Raw genomic sequence first — 22,485 nt, forward strand, 5'->3', positions numbered from 1 at the left:
AATTCCTTGTGATTTTCATAAGCAAAATCAATTATCGCTGACTTCGATAAACATGGTATTTTCCATGCAGTGCAGATGTGTGGTGCTAAAGTTGGGAATTTGTATTTTCCATATAAACCTAACATTACTGCTGGAGTCCAGTCTGGAGCTGAGAAGGCAGGAAACATACTTTATTTTCAATTATCATTATTTTTTTATGCTCTTGTTACACATGACAGAGTCTTGACGATGCTCTGTCAAAATGTCCAAAATATAATTCCAAGACAAGTGTATCACAAGTGTGTGACAAGTAATTGTTCATTCATAATTGAACTCAAGTCCAAGTCCAAATTTGAGTACCCCAACTCTAATAAATGCATTCATTCATTAATTTACGTACTTCATAATATAGAATCGTAATATTAAAACTGAACCTTCTGGTGAACTTATCTCTATATGCAGGTTTTTACAAAAATTTTGAATGCTTGAACAACACCTCTGCAAACTCATGCTCCTCTACCTACATTAGAATCAAGTACCTAACTTTAAAATAAAATGGAATTCTGTCCATATTCAAAAGAACTGCATTTTTCCACAAAGACATTCAAGCTGTGGGCTGGTCTTAGTGTTTGTGTAAAAGTGTGAAATGTGCGTGTTTGCATGTGTGTGTCAGTGAGGGCCAAGTTTAATTAAGGCTCTCACAAGCTCACAGTTCCCCTCTTCAATCTGCTCCAGCTGGCCCTCAATTGAGACTCTGTCGAGTGAAGCCTGCTGTGAGTGTGTGATAGAGAGCGAATCAGAGAGTGAGAGAGAAACCACTTCCATCCTACCACTTGAAACATGATATTTCATTGGATTGCTAAAGAAAACCAATATTTATCCAGAAATAGTTATTTTGATGGTGTCTTTCATACAGTAATCATCAGGCTATGTAACAGTATTCATACTGAATGTAGAATCTAATATAGGAACAGTCTGGAAGCATAGAGTTTTTCGTGTTATTTAGTTTTTTATAGAGAACCTAAATATTCACTATCGTCCAAAGGATTGGAAACAGATTTTTATTAATAATATATATATGTATATATATATATATATTTTTAATTCAGCAAGGATACACTAAATGAATAAAAACTTAAAGCAAAGACACTAACAAAAAAATTATTTTTTAAATAAATACTGTTCTTTTGTATTTCATGTGCAAAAATATTTTGCAGCACATTTTTAAAATTGATATTGATAAGAAATACAAAGTTAGCACATTATAATGATTTCTGAAAGATCATGTGAGACTGAAGATTAGTAATGGCTGCTGAAAATAGAGTTTTGCCATTAAAATAATAAATTAAATTAGAAAACTACTTTTCACAATACTACTGTATTTTTAAACAAATAAATGCAGCTTTGGTGATTTAATTGTTATTAAATGTGTAAATAGCAACCTATTTTGACATGTTTATATGTATCATGTCAGCCAGAAGTCCTGTTTGAATGGTAATTGTTTCTAATGTTGACTTCTGTAAAAAAAAAAATGATTTTGGATAAATATTAAAAATAGATTATGTCCCCATGAGAAATATAGGAATTGTATTTGCAATTTTTCTTTAAAATTTACACCAAAAGTTTGCCATAAAATATACATTGGTCCTCCGATTTAAAAATTATGATGTAGAAAAAGTAGCATAAAAGTGACATCAATAGAGTTTGTTGAAGTTCAAAAGGATTGTGTATGTTGACGTCCTGCATTATTAGTTTTGAATCACACTGTGGTATCAAACGTCCACTTCTAATTGAAGTGAAATATCATAGCATGCCAGCAGTCATCAAGGAAACCAAAGGGAAGTTAGAATGATGGAGCAGTAATATATGAAATTATAGTCTACATGTTTCAAATACTACTTAGTGTCTACTTATCCTGATACACTAGATACAACATATGGAAAACAAGATTGATCTTCTGAAGTCAGAGAACATTGTGTACTTTTAAGTCACAATTTTCCCTCCGCTCTCCATTCAGACCAATGCAAAAATGGCATTCAGAAATGAAATACTGAAATCACCAAGAGCCTACTCCAAGAAGATGCACTTTACAGTGATTTTAGAACAGCTAAGGAACATTGCTAGGCATGATGCAGAGTGGAGTACAGTACATTTAAAAATGTTAATGTTACAGAATTACCTTACTGCAAATGTATGAAATATAAATTAACTTCATTTTTATCTTATCAAGTTTAGAGCTTAAGTTTTAGCGACTTGAAAAACTATGTATAAAATTCTAGTTACTAGTTTAATAAAATTCTTATTTCTTTCCATCCATTGTAGGGTTCCATCACTCCCTCCCTTCCTCGCCATACATTGCAGAGCCTGAAGGTCACAGGTTACCACCCTCAGGGACGTTATCATCAGAATTCTTGAATCAGGGAGGTTCTTCAAAGATCCTCCTGTTAATCTGCAATGTTGCTGGGTCTGGCCAACAAGTTACAAGGTAACCAAAGCACTACATTTCAAACAAATGTTACAGGTCAGTTTTTCCTAACCTTTTTGCCAACTGAACACCAAATTGTTTACCAGAGATTTAGAGAAATGTTCAGAAGAACACTTTTAGGGACAGAAGCCAGAGCAGTGAATTCTTTACATGCTGTTTAAAATTCAGTGGTAATTTTTATGTTGCCTGTAAGATATTGTGTTATGGACCCTGTTAATTTATTTTATGATGCTTACATTACAAAAATTACTCTATTCTCCTTTAAAACACCCTCACAGATTGAAACTTTTGCTGCAAATGCTGAATCAGTATGATTTAAGATTCTGTTTGTAGGCAGTTAAAACAATAGTATTATACTACTGTTAAACATTCATACACTTATGCCATTATATTTCACCTTATTTTAATGAAGGAGGTGTAGATAACTTCTTTACTTTAGCCAAAGTGTACTTAACGTCTTTTTCAAATTAATACTTTTATCCAGAGAGGATGCCTGAAATTGATTAAAGATGACCATCTGATATATTAGAAGCAGTACTTTTTCAAATTAATAATCTTCTTTAAAAAAGAAATATAATCAAACAATGTGTCAAGGTTAACATAAAATGTATTAAGCAGCACAACTGTTTCTGACTGTGAAAATAATCAGAAATGTTTTTCAAGTTCCAAACCAGCAGATGTCTAATGAATCATGTGACTTTGAGGGCTGTAGAAAACAGTTAATTTAAATTGGAATAATATTTCACAACTGTACTTTTTACATCAAATAAATGCAGCCTTGGTAAGCATAAGATTTATTCAAAAACACAACAAAACTTTGCTGACCCCAAAACTTGAACGGCAGCTAAATACTGTATATAATAAAATGAATGATTTAGCTTTATATTTTATGTGTTATATGTGTAGGGATATATTTAGATTTTGAATGGTTTGTTTTACCCATTTAAGAATACACATAATAAATGTAGTAAAAAGTGACATACAGTCAAGTATGGTATACTCGGAATTCGTGCTCTACATTAAACTAAAGTGTGTATATACACATCCAAAGTGCACTCACACAGCAGTGAACACACACCCAGAGCAGTGGGCAGCCATTTATGCTGCGGTGTCCGGGGAGTAATTGGGGGTTCGGTGCCTTGCTCAAGAGTACCTCAGTCGTGGTATTGAGAACACGTCTTGGTTAAGTATAGTAACCATCGTTCCCTGAAGGAGGGAACAGAAATGCCACGTCAGCGACAGACGAAAATGGGATTTCGCTTCGATAGACCAGTCTACTTAGAGTGTAAACAAAACGAGCCAATGAACATTGACATGCAATTATTGCATCCAGCTGCCGCTAATTACAGCGTGAGTATAAATAGGCAGCAGGTGCAATGCATACCAGGTTTTCGCTGAGCAGCCAAGCCGGAGACCCGGCAGCTCAGAGGTGGTACAGCACCAGGGAGTCAGCCAGCCCAAACTCTAGGTATAAATCGTTGACCGAAATGCATGCAAGTCCCCTACCCTTTTGATGGAGGCCTTGTGCAAGCAGGAGCAGAGTTTTCAATTAAAGAAACTTTAGCTCAACTGAATGCAAAGGCTCGAATGGGCCCTGCTGTAGTGATTTAAGTACTAGAGTCAGGTCCTGAGAGTGTATAGAGGCGGTACGGGAAGGATTTAACCTCCTGGCCCCTATAAGCAACCTGATGATGAGGTCATGCTTACCCAAAGACTTCCCATTCACGGGGTCATGGTACACAGCAATAGCGGCAACCTGGACTTTGAGGGTGGAGGGAGACAGCCTTCGCTCAAGCCCATGCTGCAGAAAAGAAAAGCACGACCGCAATTGGGCATCTTCGGGGGTCTTCTCGGCGAGAAGAACACCACTCGATGAACACCACTCGATGAACAGGTTCCACTTCAAGGCGTAAGAGTGTCTCGTAAACGGTTCTCTTGCCGAAGTGTAATACACCTCAGCGTGCTCGACGCCCAGACACGTGAGGCAGCAATCTTGACCATCAACCATTGCCAGTTAACGACCACACCCAGAAACGCACGGGTGAAATAGCATCCTTATAAGGATGATCCGTCATCTTTACAAAGACGCACCCGTGAAGCTCTTTTAGTGAAATTTGCACTTTAGGAAATGCTCTTTTAGTTCTGAGGAGCACAGGGGAATTGGCCGCTTGCAACACTACAGGGGATAGTACAGCCTGATGTGCGCAATCCACTCGACACATGAATGACCACAGCTGAAGCACCGTCTCGCCAACAAACAAAGCTTCCGAGAGCATGCTGAGGTCATAGTTCACAGCAGACACCGTTGAGCAGAACGATACTAACGCTTGGCTCCTAAGCAAAAAGCTGGTATGCATTGCACCTGCTGCCTTCTTATACTCACACTGTAATCAGTGGCAGCCGGATTCAGTAATTGGCTCGTTTAGTTTACACTAGAAGTAGATTAGTCTATCGTAGCAATATCCCATTTTTGTCAGTCACCGACGTAGCTTCGATAGTGACCGACTGAAAGGAAACTGTACATTCACCCCCCCCCCCCCCCATTCATTCACCAGTTACAAAAAAGCTAATTGGTGTAATGCTGCAGCATTCAGTGCTTTGCTGTAGTTACAAGAGCCAGATCAAGATGCACAGAGAAATTAATTAATACAACTCAGATAAGTCAGCTCTGTCAGAATCAGTAATCCAAGTAAGTAAATTGCAAAGATCATCTTGCATGCTCCACCTACAGCTGCACTGATTGCCTGGACTCTAGGGAGTGCTACATCTGGCACAGTCTTCATCACTATCCTCCAGCTGTCAATCAGAACTGCACACATTCTCGCTCCCTCAGCCATGGCCACAGAGCTACGGGTGGAAACAGATGACGGGTATTCCCCTGAAACACTTACAAATGTCAAGATGACATTTTAGGGCCTAAAGAAAAGGGAGTGAATGAGAAAGAAAGTGTTTGTTTACTGCACCTTAATGGCAGATCCATGCAGCCTCTGGCCCACATTTGATATGGGAAGTTGTCTCACGGATTCAACATTTGCAACAAAAGTTATAAGAGCTGTACCAGGTTTAAATTTTCGCACTTTCAAAAAATTGCACTGTTTGCCTGAGTATTCTGATGTGTGTACTTCTAATTCAACCAATGTTGTCAGGCAGGTCTTACTGTAATATCTGATTTCTGGGAAACTATTTTGCAGAGTGCTTGGGAAATCATATTTATTTGTGTGGTGCAGTAGTCTTGCATGAGTAAGAAAAGTGGTGAGTTAACATTGGCAAATACATTGTTAGAGACTATGTTACCAAGTATTGAAAATATATACAAAGAGAGAGTGTTAAATAAGGCAAATCATATAGTGAGTGATAAGAGGCACTAGCCTCTGCTTTTGAATTGTTGCCATCTGGCAACATATATATGAAGTCTATAAAAATGAGACTTGAGTCCAAGTCACTAACTAGGCAAAGTCATAATTATAAAGTTTTGACAATTTACGTATCTAACTGTTGGCATTATGCTATGAATTAATAAGCGTTTATTGATAAGAACTATTTAATGTCTTTTCATTTACAGTAGCATGAACCATGAGTAGTTGAACAACTCAAGTATTTTTTAAATAAGAAATCAACTAGCAGAAATCAGTAGTCGTGCAACCCCTAATACATTTACATATACATATATTTAAATATGCATCAAATGGTTAGATAATCTTAGTCCAGATGGATGGATGAAAGGAATCATGCTGTCACTCATATTGATGTTCTCTTTTTCTCTCCAGGTTTGGGCCTCCAATCCTGATGAGAGTAGAAAGGACTCTGTCTTGGGATCATCTGCAACAGAGTGTCTGCAATAAGCTTTACTTATTTCAGAAAAATACAATCATGAAGGTGAGTGTGAGCTGAACATAAATTACTACTCTCAGATTTCGGTGTTAGCCGCATATGCTGTGGTTAGAGTTAAATTAATTATAGGATACCGAATCTCTATATTATGACAGAAGCCCCTCAGTAATTATGACACCTCTCTCCCTGCAAGCTTAAATATGCACATGTGAGAAGGATAATCATAGAGACTCATGAGTTCAAAAGGCGATGAAGATGAAGAGAAAGAGAGACGGTATAGATTATTTTTCACTCTTATTAAATACACACTTGTTGGAGTTACTGACTGAATATGAACAAATGTGCTTATTATCAGTCATTTTCATTTAGATACATGCTGAAAAACATGCTGTAAGTTCAAATGTACAGGAATGTATGTCACTATTTAGTGTAAATGTATCCGTTTTCCCAAAAAGAGAGATTAGTTTAACTTTAAAGTTGGCTAAGTCAACTTATTTTTACTTTCAGTATGAAACCTGATGGATTGTATAGGAGCCTTTCGCTGCACAACAAACTAAATGTGTTTTAGAAAATTAATGAGAGAGAAAGACACAAGAGATCTTACAATGTCTCCTAATTGGTTCAGTACAACAGATTGGCCAGTACTGCAGAGAGCAGAGTTGTGTTGTTGTAATGTCTTCACTCTGTAATAAATTAAAGTACCAATATAAACTCACCTTCTCAAACAAAAGACTGCTGCCGTTTTCATCTGTTCATTGGTTCCCATTAAATCTTTAATTTATCACTCTATACGCTTGAGTACAGCTCCATTTTGCTCTATTTCTGCTTTAATTGCATCTTTACAGCCTGATGTTCCTCTCTTTCTCGGTTCCACTATAACTCATGCAGCTGTCATTCCCAGAGAAAGAATTAAACAAATGCCTTTTCAAAACTCTTAATGCAATAACTTTGTTAATGCAAAGAATGTGATCTTATTGGGAAACTGATATCATTATTTTCAGTTGTGCTAGAAATTTTATGAATCAAGATACTGAAATGTTTTCACTCATGTGAAAAAGTTGTCAGTTGTCAAAAATTTAAGTATACATGTTTATTAACATATAATAAAGGGGGGGGGGGGGGTAAAAATTGTGTTTAGCAGGCCGTGGTCTATTCAAACATAAATCTGAAGGTTAAAGGGTTAGTTCACCCAAAAATCATAATTCTGTCATTAAGATATTCTCATGTTGCTTTATATTCTTTCGTTCATCTTTGAAACACAAATTAAGTTACTTTTAATTAAACCTGAGAGGTTTCTGTCCCTCCATTGAAAGTACATTCCACAGAAAGTTGATTAAGAGATAATAAAAGTGATACATATGAATCAAGCTGTTCAGTTAATCTTCTAAAGAGGCTTGGTTGTGTTATATGGCAAACATATTTAATTCAGGCTCTTATTCACATAAAAACATTGATCAACACATGTAAACATTTCTTGGTCATAGACATTTCTGTGAACATCCAGAAAATCATTGTTGATGCATCCCAGGCTGGAAAAGGTTTAATGGTTAATATACCCAGCTCTGGCAATGAGAAAGAAGAATATTGCTACTCATCTAAAGTTTGCCAAGGACCACGTGGGTGAGCCAGAAGACTAGAAGAATGTCTTGTGGACAGATGAGGTTTAAAAATAGGCTTTGGTTTAAATGAGAAGCATTACATTTGGGGGAAACCAAACAGTGCACTCAATAATATGAGCTTCATCCCAAATATAAAGCAGGTTGGTTGCACTATTATTGTTTGAAGCTGATTTACTGTCTCTGTACTAGGCTTGGCATCACTGATGGAACGATGGCCCCCGTGTTTTCTACAGGGTATTTCAATCCTTGAACTGAAGCTCAACAGAAAGCGGGTCCTCCATTACTTCAGTCAATGTCAAATGATTATTCAAAATTCTTTCTAAAATGCGAATTTAGTGCTCGACTAACATTTCTTATTATTGACAATTTTGAAAACAGCTATTGCTTAATGTCTTTTCATGATCCGTTGAAGTGGTATTTTTGTAACAATATAAAAGTGTTTACTGTCACTTTTGATTAATTTAATGCATTCTTGATGAATAAAGGTATTACATTAAAGAAAGAAAGAAAAAAAAATTATTGACCCTAAACCTTTGTATAGTAATGTTGGTCAAATGTATCTAGAAAAACAGATTTTAAGAGTTCACAAACTTTCTGGAACCACTGTTCACACCCTTCATTTCAAACATGAATCCTGTTATTTTTATGGAACAATTATTTTTTTTTTTTTTTACGTTTTTAAAGAATCTTCATGCCGTTCTTATTCATATATTATAGTCATATTCATTCAATAACTTTTAGTTAAATAAAACTACATGTGAGTTGAACCAATCATTTGATGTTAAATTTTTGATGAGTAGTTTTATTTTGCCTTCTACAGACTACTGAACTGTTTAGGATTCGTGTGGTGGGTGGGTCAGCTTCCTGCAGTTACCTGTCTCCCCATGACAGCAGACCTCTGTGCCACCCAACCGTGGACAGGTGAGCCCACATAACCCAGCCGAAAAAAAAAGATCACTAAATATGCACTACCGTTCGAAGGTTTGGGAGATGTACAGTTATTTAAATGGTTAGTTCACCAAAAAATTAAAATTAGCCTGTGTTTTACTCACCCTCAAACCATAGGTATTTATGACTTTCTTCTTTCAGATGAATCCAGTCGGATTTATGATAAAAATTGTCCTGGCTCTTCTAACCTCTATCATTGTAGTGGGCGAGTGTTTCTGTTTGACAATCCAAAACACATTAAATAAGGCGTGCAAATCCATAATAAAACATGCCTCACATGGCTCCGGGGTTGAATGAAGGCTTCCTGTAGAGAAAATACCCATATTTCAAATGTAATAAACACTATCATTTCCGCTATCTGTCATATGGATGACGTAGGACATCAGGATTGCATAATTAGTGACGAATGCGAAGAGAGAAAAAAAATAAACTCAGACCATGAATTAAAAGCACAAAATGAGTATTTGTAAAAAAAAAAAAATGTCGGAGGATTTTAATATAAGCCAAGAGGAGATGCTGTGTCTTTTACTGTGAAAGCGAAACTACTTTGTTTGGCCTTCCAAAACAGGGTGATATCCTATTAGATATCCTAATAGAAATTTGATTGCATATCTGCTGCCACTGACAGACAAAAAAGCTGTGGTTAAAAGCGATAAAACGAGCAGACTGGACAGAAATTATCTTCAAAAATGCATGTGTTTGCAGCGCACACTTATTAGAAAAGGTTCAGTAAAGTATTGTCTTTTGTTGTTATGGGTGAGTCTACAGATTTCTTGCCATATGTTAATTCCATCTCACGACTATGCCGTGAACGAAAAAATGTCTGTGTGCATGTGCGTAAAATAACGAACTGACAATTTATATAGGCTGTGATAATTTATAATTGTAAATACATTGTTGTGATTAATTGTGGCTGCAACAATAATGTAGCTATAAAAATAGTTGCCTGCTGAAATTGAAAAGTATACATATTCATCATCACTAGTTAGACACGGTGAGTTTGTCTTTACTATACACGTTAGATTTGATCCACCTCTGAGTAACAATCTAGTCAGAGCGTCCATACTTTGAGTGAGAGTATAGTGAGAGTTGTCTGGGGTTTGCAAAAAGGAGATTGGGAGGGTAGGTGGTGCTCGGGGTGGTGACTGGATGCAGTGACTCAAAAGGCAGTCCGGAACAAAAAATCACACCCAGGTCCGACGGTGCGAAAGTACCAAAAAGTGGGTACAGTAGTTCCACAATTAGCTCTGGTACTGAAAGGTGAAAAGGTTCCTGTGGTGCAAAAGCCCCTAATGATAGAGCTAAGAAGAGCAAGGACAATTTTAATATAACTCTGATTGGATTCGTCTGAAATAAGAAAGCCTTATACACCTAGGATAGCTTGAGGGTGAGTGAAACACAGGCTAATTTCAGTTTTTGGTTGAACTAACCCTTCAGTGGTTGCGCTTATTTGATCAACAACACAGTAAAAAAGTAGAATTGTAAAATACTATAATTTAGAATAAATGTTTTGTATTTTAATATATTTCTAAATGTAATTTATACCACTGATGACAAAGCTGAATTGTCAGAAGCCATTACTCCAGTCTTCAGTGTCACATGATCCTTCAGAAATCATTCTTATAGGCCTATGCTGGTTTGGTGCTCAAGTAACATTTTGTATTATTATCAAAGTTGGAAAAATTGTGCTACTTAATATTTTTGTGGAAACTTTTATTTCAGGATTCTTTGATATATAGAAAGTAAAAAAAAGCAACATTTATTTAGTTTTCAATCCTTTCTAAATGAAAGTTTCTTTAAAAATAAAAAATAAAAAACTGACCCCAAACTTCTCAACTGTAGTGTATGTCTAGAAATTCCTTGATACAGAATTTTGTCTGTACCCCCTAAATGCTCTTCAGTGGCGCTAAAGTTAATATCTCCAGCTGCTTTAAACTTTTTAATTGGTCTCCAAACACCCACATCAAGGTATTTTAACCTAGTTTGCACTAATTTTATCCTCTCCTCTGCATCATGTTTGTGAGGCTCTAAAGAGACAAACCCAACAAGCCAAAGCATGAAGAGCTCATCCTCTCAGTGCTGTAGGTGTAACACACAGTCTCAAAAAGCCAATGATCCATTTCTCAATTTAAAGAGCTTAAAACTCAGTTCCACAGTCGTGACGGCAGCCTCATTCGCTTCTCTGCCTTCTATTCTGGGCTGTTTTCCTCCCTCTGAAGTGAATATAACAGAATTATGATGTTTTTATTTGTGAATGTGTTCTGCTTTAAAGTTTAACGTTTTTAAATCAGTAAAATGGAATGGATCCTTAGAGCAGGTTATGTATGAAATCATAAACTAAGGAGTTCCATGATCTGATTATGAGTTATGAGTTAATAAATAGTATCTTAACGTGAATAGTTTGTGAAGTGCGTAAAATGACTAATTAAGCAAATTTTATGTGAATTGAAGTTTAATGACATTTGTTAGCATTCAAAAGTACATTAACAAAAAAAAATTCAGCAACATCATTTGTAGATTTTTTAAAATTTAAATTGAAAAGTTTAATAACATTTGTAAGCAATAAGCGATGATCCATATAAACAATACCATGGTATCACCATTTTATAGGATCACTATTCCATGATACTAGCACTGTGCTTTTTTGTTTGGTGCAGATATGAGAAAAATTGATGTTGCCGAGGTGTCTGAGCACCTCACTTTTGCACTCTCATCCAAGTCTGTCACTGTATAAAAAGGTTGTTTATTTGTAATTATGATGTTCAGATGATAGCAGAGACATTCCATTTCTCATGGGGTTACCTGCTGTTCTCTGATGCAAGCCGCTGCTCTTGTGTTCTGAAAGCTAGCAGTTTAACTGTGCAAGTAATTAAGTTTGTCAGCCATTGCTGAAGATGTGTACATTCATCTAGAGGTTTCACAAGCAAGATTGTTACATTTTCCAAGTAACGACAGGAAGCATATGGTTGCCACAAACATTTATCGTCCAATAGATACAAGTACATGTACAACAAGTACAGAGAATAGAGAAAAAGCATGCAAAGTTAGTGTAACTCCTGAAACAAAGTCGAGTGTATGTGTGTGTGTGTATGTTTTGGCTCCCTGAAGTTCAGGTTGAGATAAGGTAAATTGTTCAATGTACGACAAGATAAGTAGTTAAGAAAACCCTTGTGTGTGTGTGTGGGAGAGCTTTCTTTCCAATAGAACAGAGCTGATGAATTCAAGTGAATTCCCCTCACGCTTCTGAATTATTGTTCCCTGCATTTAAATCCTCTCAGAAACAATCGCAATTAACGCAGACGGACTGCGTGTCAGAATTAATCTGGCTTTAGCCTAGCTCTCAGAAAAACTCAGCCATGCTGCAGTCACATCTTCAAATTACCCTGCACTCCTTTTTTGCGCAGCTTTTCCCTCTGTCATATTTGATCGATTATTTCCAGAATTGCACAGGGTGAACAGTGAGGGCCTGAACGCTGTGTGTTTCACTCTTTTTTTGTGGTTTAGCCAGGTGATCATTGTCATTTATGTCCATGGGCCATTTTTGATTGATTTATTTTCTCAGTCTGAGAACCTGTAATGATAGTGAGACCTGCAGATGAATCCAAGTGGTAATTAACATGAGTAATAAAAAGCTAATTTTGGACTTGCCATTTTGGAAGATAAAGTAAGTGGTCAGTGGTCTGACACGTTTTTTTTTTTTTTTTGCCTTTTTTCTATGCCTCTATCTTTTCATCATAATTCTGTCTTATGTAATGATGAAACAAATGGAAGTACATGTTCTAGAAAATGAAATTACAATAGAGCTATATCACAGTGGTGTGACATATTTGTGATATTGAGTTTGGTCATGAACCAGTTGCATGTCATACCTCTTGTCTCAGTTATTTCCTTACCCTACCCTCCTTTACTGCACAATCATTGGACAAGAAAACTTTTAATTAAATTCTAATAAAAAAAAATATGTTAAATTTCTGAGACGGTATTGACTATGAACTTCACAAAACTGATTATAGTCTGCCCCCTAGTGTCTGAATACATCACTTACAATATGAATCATGTCTTTCTCTCACAGGGCCCTGAAATTATGTGGTCCTGGTGGTCCTCTGCATGTGAGGCTTGTGATTGAATGGGAGAATAGAATCAAAGAATGGTAAGATACAAACAGCTTCATAAAATATTCATATTCTAATTTAAAGCAAACATATAGTGTAAGAGTCTTTTCAATAATATGATTAAAACGTAATGTTATGTGCGATTCATTTCTGTTTCAGTCTCTTTGGTAACATTCAAGAGGAAGTTATTGAGGATGCAGAGAGTGTAAGAATGCAGCAGCAGAATCATGTACAGCAGCACAGTTGCACACTGGATGAATGTTTTCAGCTCTACACCAAAGAGGAGCAGGTACTCTCTCCTCCAGGCACACTTTCTCTCTTTTATACTGATTTCTTACTTGTTACTTTTAAAGACTGGATTTATATGAATGTGAATGTGTGTAACTATATAGAGATATTAGGAAATATCTCTCTGAAGAATCAGTAAAAAAGGACTGAGACTGTGGCAACGTCTCCAAGATTTTTGAAGAAGCCTTCTTGCAAAGCTACCTGAGAAACTATGCACAAGGACAAAGGCTGTTTCAAATGCTAAGGGTGGTTACCACAGATGTTGATTTGATTAAGTCACAGTTTTTCTCAGTCACTTTGGTACATTTCTCAGATCACAGTTGAAATTCTCAAAACTACCTGTTCAATTCTCACATCATTGTGTCACTTGTGCATATTAAAAAAGCAGTTTCTCATTTCTTTGAACAAGTTACAAATGCTTTTTTTTCCTTCTTTTTTTCACATTATTAGACTTTTTGTCAATTTGGCATGAAGTGAATATTTACTAATGAAGAGAATGTAGATGATAAACCAATGATAAACCATTTCTCTGAAATAGCTCAAAGGTTCATCTCATGAATCTTCAGTTAGAAAGCTTATACTGTTTATACAAAGGACAACACAAGAGTTTCAAATTCTGACAATTGACTTATTTTCATCTTTGTGCCCAAATTTATTTTTCCTTTTCTATATCACAATGACATTGTAAAGTTTTTTTTTTTTTTTTGGCCAGACCACTAGTAAAAGTGTAACTGGGAATTCAATCCAGTTTCTTTCAGTCAATACCCCACATACAGTAATGTGTAAATGTGTACTTTTGAAATGATTATATGGCATACATAAGCATATGGCATACTGTTCAATACAGTAACTGTCATCCAAAATGTTGCTATAGTTTACATCAGAACATCCCTCCAGAGTGCATTGTTATATTTACAACGTGACTAAGCAATTTGACTGTCTTATCCGTACACAATGACACAAGGACTTGTCATTCTGATGGCACTGACATGTTCATTAACACAGATATTTACTTTTGAGAGATGAACTAAGGATCAGACTAAGAGTGGCTTTTGCAGGTTATCCATGGTGTTTTGCTATTTGTACAAATTGTTTTGAGAAATGCACTTACTGTTTTGCAAATTGTGAGTTTGATTCGAGAAATGTACCAAAGCGACTGAGAAAAACTGTAATAGAAGTTAATTGATAAATAAAATCTATTTATTTTAGAATGCATTCTTACTTTACTGCATTTTTACACTTTAACGCTTGCATTATTAGTGCCTAAAACCTTTCACAGTATTGTAGCTTTACAGGAAGGATTCTTCAAGCATTTTGGAGGCATTGCCATGGATTTTCTGAATTTAGTCTGTGACTGTCATTCCATACAGGCTGGATGTTAATGAGATCAGATCTATGTTTGGAGGACTGGCTGTTGTCAGACTCCTTGTGCATACAAAAATCGAATTTAATTATTACAATTAATGGCAAAAGGAATGCTTGGAAATACAAATGGATGTTTCCTATACACACTACAGCAAAATATATACTAAAAAAGAATAACTGACTTAAAACCATTTTTGTTGGTGAAAATACTAATTTTTATCAATGTAAAAAAAAAAAAGATACTTTTTTTCAGGATTCTTTTGATTAACAAAATTCAAAGAATTTAATTTCAATTCAATTCAAATTTATTTGTATAGCGCTTTTTACAGTACAAATCGTTACAAAGCAACTTTACATAAAATTAAGTTTCTATAATATTTACTGTCAGTTTGTGCGCGTATGACAGGATTTTTCAGAAAAAATTAATACAAGACGTAGTCAGCCGGATGATGAACACTATTAACAGCAATTATTATATGATGCAGTCACACTTGTAGCAATAATTGTTAGTTCTGTTTGTTGATTCAGGGTTAGCATCATCTGAGGTCCTCTGAGGGTCAGCATTATCTCTTCTCAGGGGTTCTGGATCCAGACTGGAGCTTGTGTAAATCCTAGCAAAACAGAGAAACAAATAGAGACACAAATAGAGACATCATTAGCATAGATGCTGTTCCAACAAAGTAAAACTAATTAGTTTAACCCAAGCTAAAGAATAAGAATGCAAAGAATTTGATCAGATACAACTGCAGTCACAATTTAAGAGATACATTATTCAAATGCTTGGCGAAAGAGATGCATTTTTAATCTAGATTTAAACCGAGAGATTGTGTCTGAACCCTGAACATGGTCAGGAAGGCTATTCCAGAGTTTGGGAGCCAAATGTGAAAAAAAGCAAAAAAAAACTCTACCTCCTTTGCAAACAGCAAAGAACAGCATTTGATTTGTAAACACAATGTTTTCATCTGAACCTCTAATTGTAGCACTCTCTATTCTAATTCTATTTTATTTATTTGTTTACCTTTTTATAAATTAAACAAAATTGGACCCTCTAACACTTGCAGTCTCTATAAAAAAAAAAACCCCACTTCCGATCATTAGTTTTTTGAAAAACTACTATTGAAGACACTAGGCGCGTTTCCACTGTCGGGCCAAAAAAAGGCGTGCTAGTGTGTGGTAGGGCCAGTCTCGTTTCCACTGTCACTTTGCCAGTGCTTGATCGTGCCTCGTCGGTGCTCCCTCGAGGCCAACTCTGAAAACCTTGGGCCAAAGCGGGCCAGCCGGAGTAAGAGGAGTGGTTATGAACAAAGGAAAAGTTTCTCCGTGTCTGGACAATGTCTGCGCTGCGGATCATAACAGAAAGTTGAGCTATAACACCAGAATTAAAGACTTTTTTAAATAAGTTGAGCTCAAAACTTACTTTCAGTCATCAGCAAATGTTTGAAATAACTTGATCCGATGTGGATTATAATCACCATACAAGGCAGAAATATTTATAAGCGATGCAAAAAACATTACTATAGAAAAGATGGTAAATGCAACCTCTTGAAGAAATCAGATGTCAGCTTCTTATTCCCGATCACAATTGTGTATTTATTTAGTAACAAAAATGTATTTATTTATTTATGGGAGCTTTTATATAAATATAGAAATTATCATTATTTCTAAATGTGATGTATATAGGCTATTGTGGCTTCAAATAAACAGAAACAGACTCGACTGACTGGGCTGCAGCAGCCCGGACGGCGGCGAGTTCATCCTCCGTCCTGCCCAGTCGAGTGGCGAGGTGTTCGGCTATTTGCTGCTGGCGGATGCTCACTTCAGCGAGGCGTTGTAAGACGTCCTCCATTGTGGGGATGCGCGCGCCGCCTTCCGTGGTGCTGGTGACACAAACAGGGAAAAAAATTAGGAGTTGGGGCGGTGATCTTGTCGTTAATTCTTCACTGATATGCCCGCATTCTCCACCACTGTCATGGGGTGAAGAATCAGTCAACAGGAGGAGCGTGAAATCAAAAGCCCCGGAGGGTGGATTTATTGAATATTGTGGGGTGCCTGGTGAAATGTGCTGCTCCGCTTTCTGGTGGCCGGTGCTTCCCGTGTGCTCCCCGTTCTCTTCGGTGCCAGTTAAGGTGAAAGTGGGTGTCCTGACGGGCTCCAAAGTGGTTGGGCTGTCGGTCACTCGCTGCTTTCTGTGAAGAGATGAGACCGGGATTAAACCAGCGTTGCATTCGGTTCGAGACCATTGTTTGAGTGCAGCGTGTGCTCCTTAAGAGTGTGCAGGCTGATGGGGAGCAGCTGTGACCGATCAGCCCGTGACAAGTGCTGTGTCCAAATTCAGGGTCTGCATCCTCCTTAGGATCCTTCCTACCCGGTTGAAGGAGGATGGGTCCTCCGACGACCACAAACACCGGAAGTCGGTGTTTGTGAATTTGGACAGCATACCCTTCTTTCAGTTCCCTCCCTTACCCGTTGCTCATATCCTGTCGCCTAGCAACCGTGACAGCGCTAAGCAAGACACGGGTGAAGAGCTCATCGTTCTCTCCCCGGAGCTTTATAAACACTTCTGTCTGCTCTTTCGTCCCTAGAAGCGTTAAAAACAGCTTCAATCACTAACAAATAAGCTGTGTGTAAGGGGATATTCACACAGGCAGTAAGGAAGAAGCTAGTTTACGAAAGTAAACTTCTTTTTTTTTTTTTTACATATACACGTACAAATGTAAAAAAAAAAAAATGCTTAACGCTAAAACAAAATGCCTAACTAGAAAACCACTGAAAATATATATTTTTGAAAAGCCAGTTTTTTAAAAACATCGAAAACAATACTCCTCCCCCACTCCTCTACCGCTCGCTTCATCCTGCCGAAAATAATTATGGGATAGGTAGGACGCGAAAGGATCCACCACACCCATCCTTCCAATTCGGGGAAAAGGAGGACGCATTTGTGGGCCGCATTTGAAGGATCCTACGAATTTGGACAGCCTTCGTCGCGGCGCTGTGACGTAGCATCCTTCAAATGAGTCCTCCGAAGGATGTAGACCCTGAATTTGGACACAGCCAAGGACGTTCAGGTGTTTTCTGTTGGTTGTCAGGGCGACGCTGATTCCTCTGGGAGTGCTCGTCACAATATATATATATATATATATATATATATATATATATATATATAATGTTAGGTAGTAAATAATAGGATAAACTAATTTTCTGTGGTATTTTTCAGCTCAGCATGATAATTATATGCAATATGTAAGTACACGAAGCGATGTATATATATATATATATATATATGAACATCGCTACGTGTACTGTGTTGAGCTAACAGACTTGTCATAGCACTTACATATTGCATATTATTATCATGCTGAGCTGAAAAATGCCACAAAAAAATTAGTTTCTCCTATTATTTACTACCTAACATTTTATATATTTCATAATATTCTATTCTAGGTCTGTCGAGGTTATAAGTTTAGTGCCTCTACAGACACTGAAGCGGCCTCTTGCTGTCATCTGTGTTTGTTGTCTCAGGCTAATGTTTAAGTATATGAAGTATATTGGTTTTGATGAAAAGCAAAAACTAAAATCAGCTCTGAAAACATAGAAAAGAAGAAGAAAGAAAGAAAGAAAGAAAGAAAGAAAGAAAGAAAGAAAGAAAGAAAGAAAGAAAGAAAGAAAGAAAGAAAGAAAGAAAGAAAGTGGACTGAACATGAAACCAAAAAATACTTGAAACAGTGATTACACTGAAATCTCTTATGGTGTAGAGAGCTCTACAAGTCTAACATAAGAGTCAACCAATTATATAAATCTGTATTCTAGCAGAGCATTTATGTTGTTAGGATTTTCAGGATCTGAATCAATTATGTTAGGATGCCAGGAGCATTTGATTACATTTTATGTAGCCATCATAATTGTTCAGATCGAGAACTTATTTCAGTTAAGAAGTAGTTCACCAAAATTAACATAATGTTGTTGTTTTTTATATGCACACTTATACTGTAGGTCAAAAAATAAATTCTGGAGGGCAAATGTTGAATAAAAACTGTTATTTTTGACACAAGTGGGAACTAATGCAGTACAAAAGATTCTCTGTGGAATCTAAGCTTGCAAGTCGAGTCGTTCGACATTTAGAATATCAGGGCCGATCGCTATTCCATATTCAAGATTATTCAAGCCGATTTAAAAACCCACTTGAGGAGCAAATGGAGCTGGTCTCCCACCAACCGTTTTTGTCTCACATCCTCTCACTCTCTTGGAAAGGTCACTCTGAATTAATTCTTCTCTATACTGCCTGTTCTTGACAAGTACCACTTGATAAATCTTACCCATGAACCCCTGAGGGTTACCTCATCATGATTGGCTCTACAAATATATTATCGATGCTCTAACAATGTCATGATGTTACTGAGGCAACACATCTACCAGGATTTCAGTTAAAAATAATAAATAAAATGCTTTTAACATAGTGGGCAGTATATGTGGCATATGGCTTCCAGCAGCAGTTAAATCATTCATTTTTCTGTGCATACTTTGAAGATATAAATAAGAATTTACTGATGGTCTGCAGAGGACTTGCAAATATTCAGATGCTGTTGTCCTTTCTTCGATGCATGTTCGCTGCAATCCATTTTGTCCCAGCGGTGTATTCCAGAGATATAAATGTTTTACTGCACCACACTGAGACAAAACAGGTTCAGATAACGACATGGTTTAGTTGACCATGGAGAAATCTGCATTTTAACAAACCCAAGAGAGAAAATGTTATTTATTTGCCTGTGAATGTGATTTTGAATCTCACATGGGGGGCATCTGACTTACTACATTGATTTGTTGCATGTGACATACATCACAAATGAGTTCTGGACTGTTTATAGCAAATGTTTTTATTCCCCTTGCAGCTGGCGCCAGATGATGCATGGAAGTGCCCCCACTGTAAGCAGATGCAGCAGGGGATGGTGAAGATGAGCTTATGGACCCTGCCTGACATCCTCATCCTGCACCTCAAGCGTTTTCGGCAGGTGGGCAAACGGCGAAACAAGCTCTCCACCCTCATTCGCTTTCCGATAAGCGGTCTGGATATGACTCCCCATGTGGTGAAACGCAGTCAGAGCATGAAGAATTTGGCCCCGTGGCCTGCAACTTGGAAACATGGAGATACTGACTTCCTATATGACCTGTATGCAGTCTGTAACCACCACGGAGGCATGCATGGAGGCCATTACACAGGTGAGTGAGCTGATAGTAAGAAGCAAGGTGTTATTTGTCCATTTAAAATGCTTTTAAATGTGTACATATATATATATATATATATATATATATATATATATATATATATATATATATATATATATATATATATATATATATATATTACACGTGTCGTTTTTTTAATGCTTCTTCAATTGAGTTTCATTCAGTGACATAAATCTAATGAAAAAATCACGTTTTACACTCTCACTAGTTTGTCAAATTTCAATACATGCATTATATAGGTGAATTCTTATATGCTGTGTTTATTATTCTATGGTGGAAATATGAATGAAATGGAGGTTGGGAGGAAATTGATGAAATGCCACCACAGATCATGGTAAATCGTATAAGGTGGTATACAGGAATAAAGAAAAGAAAGTAAGATTTAACAAAAATGGATGAATGCTTAGTTGCATTATTATTATTAAGTTGTGTCCAATTATTTAATTGTAATTTGTTATTCCCATTAGGATTAGGACTGAGTAAGGTCTCACTACTAACAGGAACCACGAATGTGGATAACCACATTGGGGGAAAAAAAAGAGATATAAGCTAAATCTCCTTCTCTATGAAATCTCTTAGGAATTTTCTTCAGTAAACTTACAAATAAAGGTGCATACATTATAGCACAGCATGCTAGGAAAGACGGTATAAACAAGGAATTTTGTCACAAATGTTAATTCTATTTTCTATAGAATTCTATCTTTTGATCCTACCTACATTACTTCTCAAAGTGAGATATTGTCATTTCAGCATAATGCAAAAGAACAGAGTTGAATTTCACAGAAAGAGTTTGCCTTACTTTGTTGTCAATACCCAGTTAAACCAGTGTTCATACTTTACAAAAAATACCTAATAGATTTGCAGATCCCCTGGTCGTTTGACTGTGGCTCAGACCAATTCTCTTTTGTATCTGTCACAAAATGTGAATTATTTTTTTGTCCACCCATTGCCAACATTTATTAGGATCTCTACAGATATTCTCAATTAAATGTTTTGATATACTGTAAGGATACTTGTTTTTTATTTACACTTGACATAACTGTTCTATATAGCATTACATGCATATTATGCATAATAGTGGCCTTCGAGCTTTGAGGAGTTGTCTAGCTGATTGGGATAATGTCAATTCTTTTTGTGAACATAGCTCAGTTTACATCAGCTAAGATCAGTAAGATTTTTATGTTTTTAAATAAGTTGTTTTATTACACTCATCTAAACATTTATTTGATTAAAAAATACAGAACAAAATATTATATGAATAAAAATGCAGTATTGTGAAATATTATTCTAATTTAAAATAACTGCTTTCTATTGGAATGTACTTAATATGTCATTCATGTGATGCAAAGCTGACTTTTCATCTGTAGTCCTCTGTGTCATAAGATCCTTCAGAAATTAGGGATGGACAAAAATTCAATATCAGTATGTATAGCAATATAAACAAAATAAATAAATAAATAAATAATGGTGATATGATTTAAAAAAAAAAACATTTCCGATACATTACCGGTGTTTCCCATACATTGATTTTTTTGTGATGTTTGACTTTGTTTAATAAACATGAGCACTGCACGTTTCAAAATCATAAAACGGCGCAGGTGCTCTCATTGCGCCTCCTTGCTGGAAGACAATCAGTTTGCACTTTCAATAATAAGCCTATCTGAAATAAAAAGCTTTTGTAACATTCTGCACTATTCCCTTCAAAAGATTGAAGTGACTATGATTTCTTTCTTTCTTTTTTTTCTTCTTTTAAAAAAAAAAAAATAGATTACAGAAATGATTACAGTTACTTAGCAAGGATGCTTTAAATTGATCAAAAGTGGTAATTAATTTATAATGTTACAAAGGATTTAGGGCCTTATAATACACCCGGCGCAATATGACGTAAGTGTGTTTGCTAGTTTCAGTCTGGAGCATTTTCCCATCCATCGCCACGTCGTTTAATTAGCAAATGCATTTGTGTCCATTTGTGCGCCCATGGGCGTGTTGGACTAAAAAAGAGGTGTGTTCAGGCGCATTGTTATTTTAAGGAGCTGAAAATAGACTGCGCCATAGACCAACTCAAACTTGGTATAACGTCTGGCGCAATGTTTTTTCTTTGTTATTTAAAGAGCATGTTAGTATAGATGGGTCCACAATGTGCGTATACACAGCTTATTAAACACAGGGACTCACAGCAGCACACAAACATGGCAAATATTACAAATTAAAGAATTGAATAATTTTTTGTAGGCTATATATATATATATATATATATATATATATATATATACATATATATACAATCCAAAAAACACCCATTACTCATTAAAAAGGGAGGATTACAGATTGGCTCTTTTAATGGCATAAAGGCAGTATTTGTGTGTGTGTGTGTATTACAGCATATGTCTTTTAAAACAGCCTATTGTAGGAACTCTGTGGACGGCCACTGGTACAGTTATGACGACAGCAGTGTGGAGATTGTGCCAGAGGATGAACTGTGCACACGCGGGGCATATATCCTGTTCTACCAGAGAAGAAATGTCATCCCACCCTGGTCCGCCAACAGCTCGGTCAGAGGTGAGTAAATTAACCTTTGTGGCCACACTGCAGATGAAAGCTGATTGACCTTTTTTGC

The 22,485-nt window shown here is 36.4% G+C and overlaps 1 protein-coding gene across 1 annotated transcript in view; it reads left to right on the forward strand.

Annotated features, from left to right (window-relative positions):
- usp43a (ubiquitin specific peptidase 43a) overlaps positions 1 to 22,485 on the forward strand; it is a 106,798-nt gene that overhangs the window by 82,196 nt on the left and 2,117 nt on the right. The window contains exons 7-13 of the mRNA XM_026263001.1: positions 2,302 to 2,464; positions 6,232 to 6,340; positions 8,735 to 8,835; positions 12,935 to 13,012; positions 13,134 to 13,263; positions 19,514 to 19,841; positions 22,269 to 22,427. Of these exons, the coding sequence (XP_026118786.1) occupies positions 2,302 to 2,464; positions 6,232 to 6,340; positions 8,735 to 8,835; positions 12,935 to 13,012; positions 13,134 to 13,263; positions 19,514 to 19,841; positions 22,269 to 22,427 (1,068 nt within the window). The remainder of the gene's footprint in view (positions 1 to 2,301; positions 2,465 to 6,231; positions 6,341 to 8,734; positions 8,836 to 12,934; positions 13,013 to 13,133; positions 13,264 to 19,513; positions 19,842 to 22,268; positions 22,428 to 22,485) is intronic.

This window comes from Carassius auratus, chromosome 6, assembly GCF_003368295.1.
Source record: "Carassius auratus strain Wakin chromosome 6, ASM336829v1, whole genome shotgun sequence".
Lineage (NCBI taxonomy): Eukaryota > Metazoa > Chordata > Actinopteri > Cypriniformes > Cyprinidae > Carassius > Carassius auratus.